Source organism: Cebus imitator, unplaced genomic scaffold, assembly GCF_001604975.1.
Source record: "Cebus imitator isolate Cc_AM_T3 unplaced genomic scaffold, Cebus_imitator-1.0 Scaffold65, whole genome shotgun sequence".
NCBI lineage: Eukaryota > Metazoa > Chordata > Mammalia > Primates > Cebidae > Cebus > Cebus imitator.
In genome coordinates this window covers 4,820,476-4,833,753 of record NW_016107380.1, presented here as the reverse complement: position 1 = coordinate 4,833,753, position 13,278 = coordinate 4,820,476, and the positions used below count along the sequence as shown (strand labels likewise).

The following is a 13,278-nucleotide window of genomic DNA, read 5'->3' as shown; positions in this document are numbered from 1 at the left end:
CAAGAGCGAAACTCCGTCTCAAAAAAACAAAACAAAACAGAAAAACAAAAAAAAAAAAAAAAAAAAATGAAGGAGGAAATATACCAAAATATTAACAACATCTGTTTCTAGATGTGTTTTATGTTTTTTCTACTTTTGAAATTGGTTTTAAAAGACTAGGTTATAAAGGGTGTGGATGGTGTGATCTCGTTGTTTAAAACATGCATATGTATGAGGTGGTGTATGTATTTATAGAAAAAGATTTGGAAGGATGTATACCAAGGTATCAACACTAGTTGTCGAAAACTCACTTATAAGTGAGTTTTCCTTTCTTTTTTTCTCCCTTTTAAAAAATTTCTTTTGTTTGCCTCAATTTCCTGTAATGAACTAATATTACTTTTATAATAAGAACAAAGCAAATATTTTAAGTGGAGTAGAAGAAAGGACTTGGGAAAGTATTGAAGGCAGAATAAGAATAAAGGAAGAAAAGAACAGTGGGTTTGGTGACATAAAAATCGTCTCAAGTGAAACTTAATGACACTCAAAAAATAGACTTCCTGTCGCCATTCTGGGCCCCAAAATTCTCATCAAATGTAATATCCACCTGGATGCATCAAAAATCACGGACTTCTCAGTCCAAATACTTCTTTTCCACCACTTCAGGCATCCCTCTTAGGCTTGTCAGCCCAGTAGCTGTATTACCCCTAAAATCTTGATTTCAAACTTTTACCTTTGAGAACCATTTTCAAATCATGTCCTCAAATAACCCCACCATAGCAGCTCCTTGTCTAAGACCTCCAGTCTACACACTCCAACTTTTTCACTATCAACACATCTTCATTTTTTGCTCCCTTGTTAAACTTGGATTTAATGGCCCAACTTTATTACCACTCCCTGGCAAAGAATCTGAACTTCGTTTTCTCCGTTTTTTGGCTAAATCCCAGTGTTGGTTAAAACACAACTCTCTGCACAGGCTCTACCTGTGGGTACTAGAGCAGTTAAAAGACTGTTGGAATAAGTGATACAACTGCTCTGATTGGTCACTTTACTTTGGTGACGTAACTGTCAAATTCTGATGCAACACTGATGACCATCCTCCCACATTTCCTTGGTAAATTCATTTTCACACTCTTAGAGATGACAATTTTATCTCTTCTCTTTAGACAGCCTTTCAATAACCCTGTCTCTCAGCTTTGACCTCACCTTTTACTTCCCTAAGAAAACTGAATCACACGGAAACTCCCTAATTGTCCTCCCACCATCCAATTCACCACCAGCTCTACCTCTTACTTTTTATTCTGTCTTCCCTTCTGCCCAGATGGAAGAAGCACCCCTGCCCACACGAGATCAGATGCTGTACTTGGAATCCACCCCATTGCCTTTCATCTTCTCCACACTTCTCTACATCCAATCCTCTCCTGTGGCCTCATTTCTCTCTTTATTGGGCTGTTTCTATCAAATCAGGAACACCTGTAGTATCTCCCGTCTTAAAAAAAAAAAAAAAAAAAAGGACAATAAACTTTCCCTCACCGCTTTTTAATTGGACAAGACTTGAGCACGCATCCGTATCACGGGAGGGCTGGTTAAACTACACATTGCTGGGTCCCACCTCGAGTTTCAGACTCAGTTAAGTCTGGGGTGGGCCTGAAGAATTTTCCTTTCTAACAAGTTTCCAGGTGATGTTGATGCTGCTGCCAGGCCTTCCTTCCTTACCTCCTACTCTCTCCTCAAGCTCCTCCAACTGGTTCGTCTCTACTGACAATGCTTTTGGAAGACTGTAAGTGACTTCCAGGTGCTCAAATCCAGCGGTCCCTGCTCCATTCCCACCTCACTTTGACCTTTGACTTCTTGGAAGCATCTGATGCAGAGGAAAGCCCCTTCTGGAAATGCTCCTTCTCTTGGTGTCCCTAATAGCACACTCTCCCTGTTTCCTCCTGCCTCAGTGCCCTCTTCTCAGTCTCCTTTGCAGGCTCTTCTTTCTCTGCAAGATCCTTAAATATTCCCCAGGGCCTGATCCTAGCCTCTCTCCTTTTCCACATATGCACTCTCCCCACTAGCCAGTCTCATTTTCCGATGCGTATTAGTCCGTTCTCACACTGCTATAAATAACTGCCCGCGGCTGGGTAATTTGTAAAGGAAAGAGATTTAATTGACTCACAGTTCTGCATGGCTGGAAAGCCTCAGGAAATTCACAATAATGGCAAAAGGGGAAGCAACTTCTTCACGTGGTGGCAGGCGGGAGAAGAATGAGAGCCCAGCAAAGGAGGAAGCCACTTATAAAACCATCAGATCTCGTGAGAACTCACTCATGATCACAATAAGAGGATGGGGGAGAGTGCCCCTTAATGAAATTATCTCCACCTGCTCCCACCCTTGACACGTGAGGATTATTACAATTCAAGATGAGATTTTGGGTGGGGACACAGCCAAACCATATCAACGACTATACACATAATTTTTATGCTGAGGACTCCCAAATTTATGTCTCCAATGCTGAAATCTCTGAGCTGCAGATTCATATCGAATTCCCACTTACTATCTTCATACTGGATGTTTAATTTTCATGTCTAATAGACATCTCAAAGTTAAATCAAACCCTTGATTGCCTCCCCAGCACCAAACCTACCCCTGCCCCAAATTCCTCAGTAAAAATATCATCATTCAACAGTTATTGCATAAGCCAAAAATCTAAGAATCTAATACTTATTCTTTTTGGCATTAAAAACATTTTTAAACAGCATTATTGAAATATAATTAATACACAATAAACTGTACATAATTAAAGTGTACAATTGACTAAATTTTGACAGATATATGCCTACCCCATGAGACCATGAAAAAAATCCAGAAAATGAACATATTCATTAACCCCAAGAGTTTCCTCATGCCATTCTGTAATTCTGTAATTTCTCTCTCCTGCTTCTCCCCACCCCCAAACTGAGCAACCACTGATCTTTATTTCATATATATTAGTTGTCATCTTCTAGAATTTTCCTTTTTTTTTTGAGACAGGGTCTGCTTTGTTGCCCAGGCTGGGGTGCAGTAGTGAAATCACAGCTCAGTGCAGCCTCAACTTCCTGGGGTCGAGCAATCCTCCCACCTCAGCCTCCTGAGTAGCTGGGACTTCAGGCACACAACACCACACCTGGCTAATTTTTTAAATTTTTAATAGAGACAGGGTCTCCCTACGTTTCCCAGGCTGGTCTTGAGCTCCTAGGCTTAAGCAATTCTCCTTCCTCAGCCTGGTAGGATCACAGGTATGCGCCATCCCACCTGATTTTCCTTTTTTTTTTTTCTTTCTTTCTTTTTTTTCTCTGAGATGGAGTTTTACTCTTGTTGCCCAGGCTGGAGTGCAATGGCACGATCTCAGCTCACTGCAACCTCCGCCTCCTGGGTTCAAGCAATTCTTCTGCCTCAGCCTCCCAAGTAGCTGGGATTACAGGCATGCGCCACCACACACAGCTAATTTTGTATTTTTAGTAGAGACAGGATTTCACCATGTTGGTCAGGATGATCTCAGTCACCTGACCTCATGATCTGGCTGCCTCAGCCTCCCAAAGTGCTGGGATTACAGGTGTGAGCCACCACGACGCCTGGCCTTCCTTTTTTCTTTTTTAATATGAAATAATTCTTTTTTTCTTTTTTTTTTCAAGATGGGGTTTCACCGTGTTGGTCAGGCTGGTCTTGAACTCCCGACCTCAGGTGATCCGCCCGCCTTGGCCTCCAAAGTGCTTTGATTATAAGCGTGAGCCATCACGCCCGGCCTAATATGTAATAATTCAAAAATTTACATGTCATGCTTGTGCAGAGGCCATACTAATCTTCTCTGTATTGTTCCAATTTTAGCATATGCTCTGCTTATGTGAGCACTGGCCTAGTCTTCTATAAATGGCATCATACAGCATGTATTCTCTGTCTGACTTTCTTTACTCAATCATTATTTTAGATTTAGCTATCTGATGTATGTATCAATATCTCCTTTTTACTACTGGGAATTATTACATTGTAGACATATACCACAATTTGTTTATCCATTAATTTGTTGATAGATATTTGAGCTCTTTCTGGTTTCTGCTTTTACAAATAAAGCTGCTATGAACTTATGCTTTCATTTCTCTTGGATGATTTCCTGGACGTAGAGTGGCAAGGTTATACGTAGCTGTATGTTTAACTTTATAAAAACACCAGCTAAACTGATTTCCAAAGTGACTTTACCTTTTTACATTTTCACAAGCAGTATCTGAGAACTCCAGTTGCCTATCATTCTAACACTTGGTATAGTCAATCTTTTTAATTTTAGCCATTCAGGTGGGTGTGTGGTGGTATCTCATTGTGGTTTTCATTTGCATTTTCCTAATGACTAAGGAGGCTCAAGTTCTTTTCATATGCTTATTTGCCATTCTTTTGCCCATCTTAAAAACTGAGTTGTTTTCTTATTCAGCTTTTGAAAACTTTTTATATTTACTGGATACATAATTTGCAAATGTTTTCTCCAGTCTATGACATATTTTCCTTCACTAAAGAGTTTCTTTTAAAGCACAGTTCCTTTTTCTGAGACGGAGTTTCGCTCTTGTTGCCCAGGCTAGAGTGCAATTGTGTGATCTCGGCTCACTGCAACCTCTGCCTCCTGGGTTCAAGTGATTCTCCTGCTTCAGCCTCCTGAGTAGCTGGGATTACAGGATTACAAGTGTCTGCCACCATGTCCGGCCAATTTTTTTGTATTTTTAGAGACAGGGTTTCAGCATGTTGGCCAGGCTGGTCTTGAACCCCTCACCTCAGGTGATCTGCCCACCTCGGCCTCCTAAAGTGCTGGTATTACAGGCATGAGCCACTGCACCTGGCCTGAGGCATAGTTCTTAGTTTTGATGAAATCAAATACGTCAAGTGTTCCTGTATAGATCATGCTTTTACATCATATCTAAAAACTATTTACCTAACCAAAGGCCACTAAGATTTTCTCCTATGTTTTTTTTAAATGATTTATAGTTTTAAGTTTGACTTTTAAGTCTGTGATCCACTTGACTATTTTTTGAATGTAATACATGAGATATGGATAGAGGTTAATTTTTTTTTTAACATATGGCTGTTTCATCACCACTCCTTATAACTAATATCCTTTTTCCAATGAATTTCATTTGCACCTTTGTTGAAATCTATCAATTATGTATGTGTAAGTTCACTTTTGGACTCTGTATTTGATTCCATTGATTAATTTGTCAATAAAAGTACTATAGACATCAGTAAGTGAGAGACATCAGTGAGAGACATCAGTATGTAAGATACATCAGTATGTGAGAGACATCAGTGAGAGATATCAGTAAGTGAGAGACATCCAAACTTTCAGCTGCTGTCACCCTGCTTCATGCAGTAATTGAAGCATTTTGGAGTCTCTATTTATTCTTGGACCACAAATAGTTAAAATATATTACCCATTTCATTCCAAGTAATTCAATCTGTATGCTGAATTAATAATTCAATCTATATGTTGTGTCACTGAAGGGACTATTTTTTCTTTTTCTTTTTTTTTGAGACGGAGTTTCACTGTTGTTACCCAGGCTGGAGTGCAATGGCGCGATCTCGGCTCACCGCAACCTCCACCTCCTGGGTTCAGGCAATTCTCCTGCCTCAGCCTCCTGAGTAGCTGGGATTACAGGCACGCGCCACCATGCCCAACTAATGTTTTGTATTTTTAGTAGAGATGGGGTTTCACCATGTTGACCAGGATGGTCTTGATCTCTTGACCTTGTGATCCACCCACCTTAGCCTCCCAAAGTGCTGGGATTACAGGCTTGAGCCACCGTGCCCGGCTTTTTTTCTTAAGTTCCTGGTTACAAGTGCAGTGTGTGTAGGTTTGTTATATAGGTATACGTGTGCCATGGTGGTTTGCTACACCTATCAACCCATCATCTAGGTTTTAAGCCCTGCATGCATTAGCTATTTGTCCTAATGCCCTCTCTCCCCTTTCTCCCTACCCCACAACAGGTCCCAGTGTATGATGTTCCCCTCTGTGTATCCATGAGTTCTCATTGTTCAACTCCCACTTATGAGTGAGAACATGCGGTGTTTGATTTTCTGTTCCTATATTAGTTTGCTGAGGATGATGGTTTCTAGCCTCATCCATGTCCCTGCAAAGGACATGAACTCATTCTTTTTTATGGCTGCCTAGTATTCCATGGTGCATCTGTGCCACATTTTCTTTATCCAGTCTATCATTGATGGGCATTTAGGTTGGTTCCAAGTCTTTGCTATTGTAAATTGTGCTGCAACAAACATGCATGTGCATGTATCTTTATAGTAGAATGATTTATAATCCTTTGGATATATACCCAGTAATGGGATTGTGGGGTCAAATGGTATTTCTGGTTCTAGATCTTTGAGGAATCACCACACTATCTTCCATGATGGTTGAACTAATTTACACTCCCACCAACAGTGTAAAAGCATTCCTATTACTCCACGGCCTCGCCAGCATCTGTTGTTTCCTGACTTTTTAATAATCACCATTCTAACTGGTATGAGATGGTGTCTTATTGTGGTTTTGATTTGCATTTCTCTAATGACCAGTGATGATGAGCTTTTTTTCTTCATGTTTGTTGCTGGCATGAATGTCTCCTTTTGAGAAGTGTCTGTTCACATCCTTTGCCCACTTTTTGATGTGATTGTGGGCAGTTCTTGTAAATTTGTTTAAGTTCCTTGTAATATTAGACGTGTGTCAGATGGGTAGATTGCAAAAATTTTCTCCCATTCTGTAGGTTGCCTGTTCACTCTGATGATAGTTTCTTTGCTGTGCAGGAACTCCTTAGTTTAATTAGATCCCGCTTGTGGATTCCGGCTTTTGTTGCCATTGCTTTTGGTGTTTTAGTCATGAAGTCTTTGCCCATGGGAGGGGCTAAATTTTAACCATCATATTCCATCTTTAAGCTTTTAAAATCTGTCCTCTCACAATGAGACTCCTCCTTTAAGTGAGACTATTTCAGAAAATATATATAGATTTTTCTCTATCTTTAGGCGGAGTATTCCAAATCTGGAATAAGCCCCAGTTCAAACTCCATGTCCTCCTTCCACATCCTGTTGTTTCGTCTTCAGACTGTTTCACCTTCGGTATTTAGGCGTGAACTATAAAGTGTTCATGAACTGTTCAGTGGAGAGATCTGAATAGAAGATGAGCTGCTAGTGGCCTTTCTTGACTACCTCTCTAGGGCCCCTAAGTAATATTTAACTGTTCTGTATTAGTCTGTTCTTGTAGTGCTATAAAGAAATACCTGAGGATGGGCAATTTATAAAGAAAAGAGTTTTAATTACTTCACGGTTCTTCAGGCTGTGTAGCAACCACAGTACTGGCATCTGCTTGGCTTCTGGTGAGGCCTCAGGGAGCTTATAATCATGGCAGAAGGTGAAGGGGCAGCTGGTGTGTCACATGGCAAGAGCGAGAACGAGAGAGGGAGGAGGTGCCACACACTTTTAAACAACCAGATGTTGTGTGAACTCAGGGTGAGAACTCACTCATCACTAAGGGGATGGCACAAGCCATTCAGGAAGGATCTGACCCCATGATCCAAATACCACCTGCGGGCCCCACCTCTGACACTGGGGATTCAATTTCAACATGAGATTTGGAGGGAACAGATATCCAAATTATATCATGTTCCATGGCAAAACATACGAGTAAACTAACGAAAGTATTTTTGACTATGCAGAGGCAGGAACTGAAGTTCTTTCTCAGCTGTCTCAACTAACTGGAACGTTCTTTACGGCCCCCACTGGGATTGCCACTGGCTCTTACCAGCACAGTAAGTGTTACGGGAGCTGACAGCCATGTTCAAAAACACAGGCCAACTCCAGGACCACCAAAGGACAAAATCCAGTTAATAGTACTGGTACGGCTGATATTATTACTCCCTTTCATTCCTCCCCTGAAGGAATGCCATTACTTCCCAAACTAGGTAATCTCATATTGTTCAGTCATTTGCTTAGAAGATTATTTATTGTACATATTTGCCTCAATCCTTCATTTGCAAAAACTCTGTTGAAAACATAATCTTTAACAGTTAAGTAAAGTTGCTAATCTAGAAAAAGAATAAGTACAAAGAAGTACTTTTCTTAGTAAAATATAGTCAATATGGTTTTATTTGGAAAAATAAATTGTAGCTCCGAAGAGATGGCAAAGAGGCTTGCTTAGTTTCCATTTCAGTAGCATTATCTGGGAGGAAAAACGATCAGAGAAAATACACCTGAAAGCAAACTTTCATTTAGATACTAACGCTGCAAATTTGGATTAAAATGTAACACAGGCTGACCACCAAGAGAACCAAATTGCTTTGTTACACTGAGGCCAGTCATTTTCCCCTTGAACACACCCTTGATTCCTATCAACAAGGGCTGAGAGGGATGTAGAAACTGTATAAATCATTGCTTCTCTACTCCTAAATGCCAAGGGCCTTTTAGAATTTGGGAAAACCGGTATGATTGTGAAACTGGTAAGGGAAAAAATTCTTTGTAGATATAACAAAGTGCATTGACGTAATACAGTTTTGCCGAGGTCACTTGCTGATTTTAGTTAATATGGCAATATCACCAAATGATAGCATATTTGGCTCTGTGGAGAGAGGAACTGGCCTTGCAGAGCATAGCAGGGCATAGCCACTGTTGCTGGTAATAGGGGACAGGTTTTCTTCTTTTTCTCCTCCTCTGCCTTCCCTTTCTCCTGTTTATCCTCCTTTCCTCCTCTCTTCTTCTCATTCTCCTTATTTTTAAAAAAATGTTGTGGCCAGATGCAGTGGCTCACACCTATAATCTCAGCACTTTGGGAGATCAAGTTGAGCAGATCATCTGAGGTCAGGAGTTCAAGACCAGCCTGGCCAACATGGTGAAACCCAGTGTCTACTAAAAATACAAAATTTAGTCAGGCAGTAGTGGCACGCATCTGTAATCCCAACTACTGGGGAGGCTGAGGCACGAGAATTGCTTGAACCCGGGAGGCAGAGGTTGCCGTGAGTTGAGATCACGCCACTATACTCCAGCCTGGGTGACAGAGCAAGACTTGGTCTCAAACAAAAACAAAAACATGTTATGAAGCTTTTCACATCTATCTTTTCCTCTATAAAAAGTAGAGGAAACAAAGCAAACAAAGCTCTCTCTCCATTCAGGACAGAAAATTGAATTTAACATACCACTGCATCATCCAGTAATTGCTTTTTTTTTTGAGACAGAGTCTCTCAGCTCGTGGCAATTTCTGCCTCCCAGGTTCAAGTGATTCTCCTGCCTCAGCCTCCCAAGTAGCTAGGACTACAGGTGTGTGCCACCACATCCAGCTAATTTTTTGCATTTTTAGTAGAGACAGCTTTTATTGTGTTAGGATGATCGCGATCTCCTGACCTTGTGATCTGCCCACCTCAGCAGTAATTGCTTTTTAAGAAGAGAAACTTTCTGTAAGCACCTGCTATAGTCACAAAGATGATTTGTACAGCAAGGTAGCAGTTTGACATAATTTAAGAAACATATAGATTTGGCCATGACGAGGTTGCCTTTCAATGGTTTAATGGGGAAGCCGTGTACCATGGGATTTCTTGTGTTTTCACTTTTAGACTGGAAAGGTAAAGCAGTGCATTCTTCCTTAGGTGACTGCTCAGCTTCCCAATGCATAGTCCAGCAGCTGTTTTTTTAAACTTTGAATGGAGTATGTCAGCCTCATCTATCAAAGAGTAGAGATGCATTTGAAATGATTAATTGAATCCTTTTTGAGTTTCTAACTTTACCTTTGAAAACAGAGGATGGGTGTTTTTCTTAGTCTTCTAATGAGAAACGATAATAAACTCAATACAAATGCAACCAAGTTTCTGTTGTAATTTAAACAAGACATAGAATTCTTTCATTTGAGCTCAAACCTGCAGGAATAACAGAGGAAAATCATGTCAGTTCTTAGTGATTAGCTGGGAGCCCAATGGGGAAAGGCCCCCTCTTCCATCTACTTCAGCGAATCGAAGCTACAGACATGGTCCAGCTTCACAGACTTCCTAGAAGACACCTTGAAAGGGGTAAGGAAGCAGTTGTGTCCTCTCTTCAAGGAACTGCAGAAGAGCATCAGTGGCAGGATGATAGGTAAGCAGTCCCCCTACTTCTGTTGCAGGTTAATTATGAAGTTACCTTCATATCCCAAGTGAATACAAGTTTAGTTATGGCGCAAGTAAAATTTAACTCTTGAACATTTCAGTAAAACTTTATCTCCTAGGTTGCTCACATTGCCTTTCAAATATAATGAATACCCCCTAAGAGCAAATATACTCACGTTCAAAATGTTGAAGCTGGTTCTTATTTTAAAATTTTACCACCTTGAGCAGGGCGCTGTGGCTCACTCCTGTAATTCCAGAACTTTGGGAGGCCGAGGCAGGTGGATCACCTGAGGTCAGGAGTTCGAGACCAGCCTGGCCAACATGGTGAAACCCTGTCTCTACTAATATATATATATAAGCTGGGTGTAGTGGTGGGCACCTGTAATCCCAGATACTCGGGAAGATAAGGCAGGAGAATTGCTTGAACCCAGGGGACGGACGTTGCAGTGAGCAAATACGGTGCCACTCAACTCCAACCTGGGCAACAGAGTAATACTGTGGCTCAAAAAAAAAAAAAAAAAATTACCACCTTATTAATTCTTGTTTGTCAATTATTTGCCTAGACACAATTTGCTGTTTGCTAAGCCAGAGAGCTGTGTACTTTCCCCACGAGAATTTGCTCTCAAAGTTAAGCACCTCTTAAACCCCAGCACTTATTACATAAATTCTTCTACAATTTAAGTTATATTTATTTTCTATATAAAATATATAATTTAGTGATGGGTTCCATGGGCCTTTGCTAAGCCTACTGCACACAGCTGAATGAATTTTTCCATTCACACCCCATCCCCATAATCGAATGAATGACCACAGCAGAGCCCTTTGAAAACAACTTACTGCCTCAACTTTGCATCTTTACTAAAGTAGTCCATTCTTTAAAATTAAGTATATTTCACCCTGTGGGTAAAAAGCTTTCCCTTTTCTCATCTGCAACTATTAATATCTATTCAATTTTTCCCCTAATACTTCCCACCTGACTAAAACACCATATCAATCAAATCATCCTGTACCTATGCCTTTCTTCTTTTCCTCTGCCCAGTTCCATATGTAAGGTCTGTTTACATAGTTACCATCTACACAACAGCTGCAACACACAAGCATGCATGCAGATATCTTATCTGTCAATGTATGTCCTACATCTCTTTACATAAATGCCTCCCAAACAGGGATTTGCCTTCCTGCTAATTTGTCCTACCCACTCTGTCACATTTAGGAGGTGTTCAACCATTTAAAAATAGTTATGAAGTTATAAACAGGGAGAAATTATTTCTCCTACTTGTGTTTTTTTTTTTTTTTTTTTGAGATGGAGTTTCTCTCTTGACCCCTAGGCTGGAGAGTAACAGTGTGATCTCGGCTCACTGCAACCTCCCCATCCTGGGTTCAAGGGATTCTCCTGCCTCAGCATCCCAAGTAACTGGGATTACAGGCACACGCCACCACACCAGGCTAATTTTTTTTTTAATGGAGTCTCGCTCTGTTGCCCAGGCTGCAGTGCAGTGGTACAATCTCGGCTCACTGCAACCTCTGCCTCCCAGGTTCAAGCAATTCTCCTGCCTCAGCCTTCCAAGTAGCTGGGATTACAGGCATCCACCACCACATGCTGCTAATTTCTGTATTTCTAGTGGAGGCGGAGTTTCACCATGTTGGCCAGGCTGGTCTCGAACTCCTGACCTGAAGTGATCCACCCATCTTGGCCTCCCAAAGTGCTGGGATTACAGGCACAAGCCACTGGTGTCCAGCCTAATTTTTGTATTTTTAGTAGAGACTGGGTTTCACCACGTTGGCCAGGTTGGTCTCGAACTCCTGACCTCAAGTGATCACCTGCCTCGGCCTCTCAAAGTGCTAGGACTACAGGCATGAGCCACCACACCTGGCTCTCCTAGTTCTTTCCTAGATATTAAGGACTAGAAAGAAAATTGGAAAGGTAAACTTTTTAAAGATATAATTTTGTGTGTTTTGTTTTTTTTAGAGACGGGCTCTCACTCTGTCACCCAGGCTGGAGTGCAGCAGCACAGTCATAGCTCACTGCAGCCTAGAACTCAAGTTCAAGCTATCTTCCTGCCTCAGCTTCCCCAATATAATATATGTAGACAGTGAGAAGTCAATGGAAAAACGATATTTTATATAACCGCATGGTGTTAAAAATATTTTAAAAATTAACAGATTTCTGTGTATGTATGTTTGCATGTTACTTTGGACTTTAAAATATTTATATATTTGAAGCCTGGTATGGTGGCTCATGCCTGTAATCCCAAAAGCACTTTGGGAAGCCAAGATAGGTGGCTTAGGAGTTTGAGACCAGCCTGGGCAACGTGGCAAAACAGTGTCTCCACAGAAAAATATAAAAGTTAGCTGGGCACAGTGACATGTGCTATCGAGGAGGCTGAAGCATGAGAATTGCTTGAGCTGGGGAGGAAGAGGTTGCAGTAAGCCAAGGTCGCGTCATTGCATTCCAGCCTGGGCGACAGAGTGAGATCCTGTCTCAAAAAAAAAAAAAAAAAAATTGTCTGTTTGAGCACAAAGATAAAGGGGAATATGGAGGAACTTTTGGTAGGATTGAGAGTCTAATATTTAAACTTACTGAGTTCCTTTTCTTGTGTTGTCTCCTTATTGTCCAATTTATACATTTCATTCAATATCAGTTTTGCCAGAGTAGGCACTTTTTATATGCTAGACATTTAAATTACTTTGGTTCATTTTATATTTTATCATAGTAGAAATCTTCATGGTGTAATAGAATTTTTAACTGCTATTCTTTGCATTTTTATCCACTAAAAAACAACTGTGGGTCCAGTATGGTGGCTCATGTCCGTAGTCCCAATGCTTTGGGAGGCTGAGGTGGGCAAATTGCTTGAGGCCAAGAGTTTGAGACCAGCTGGGAAACATAGAAAGACTCTAGCTCTACAAAAAGTTAAAAAATTGGCCAGGCGCAGTGGCTCACGCCTGTAATCCCAGCACTTTGGGAGGACGAGGTTGGCAGATCACTTGAGGTCAGGAGTTTGAGACCAGCCTGGCCAACATGATGAAACCCTATCTCTGTTAAAACTACAAAAAAAAAAAAAAAAATTAGCCGGGCATGGCTACTTGGGAGGCTGAGGCAGAAGAATTGCTTGAACCCGGGAGGCGGGGGTTGCAGTGAGCCCAGATAGCACCACTGCACTCTAGCCTGGGTGACAAGAACAAGACTCCA

General features: G+C 41.1%; 1 protein-coding gene and 1 non-coding gene across 2 annotated transcripts in view; one reads left to right on the top strand and one right to left on the bottom strand.

Moving 5' to 3' along the window:
• Positions 1-13,278, top strand: part of ECT2L (epithelial cell transforming 2 like) — a 99,776-nt gene that overhangs the window by 52,170 nt on the left and 34,328 nt on the right. Inside the window, 2 exon segments of the mRNA XM_037739208.1 lie at positions 7,677-7,769; positions 9,895-10,077. Of these exon segments, the coding sequence (XP_037595136.1) occupies positions 7,677-7,769; positions 9,895-10,077 (276 nt within the window).
• LOC119471604 lies at positions 3,743-3,847 on the bottom strand. The gene has a single exon (XR_005200667.1). It is a non-coding gene; the product is annotated as a U6 spliceosomal RNA (small nuclear RNA).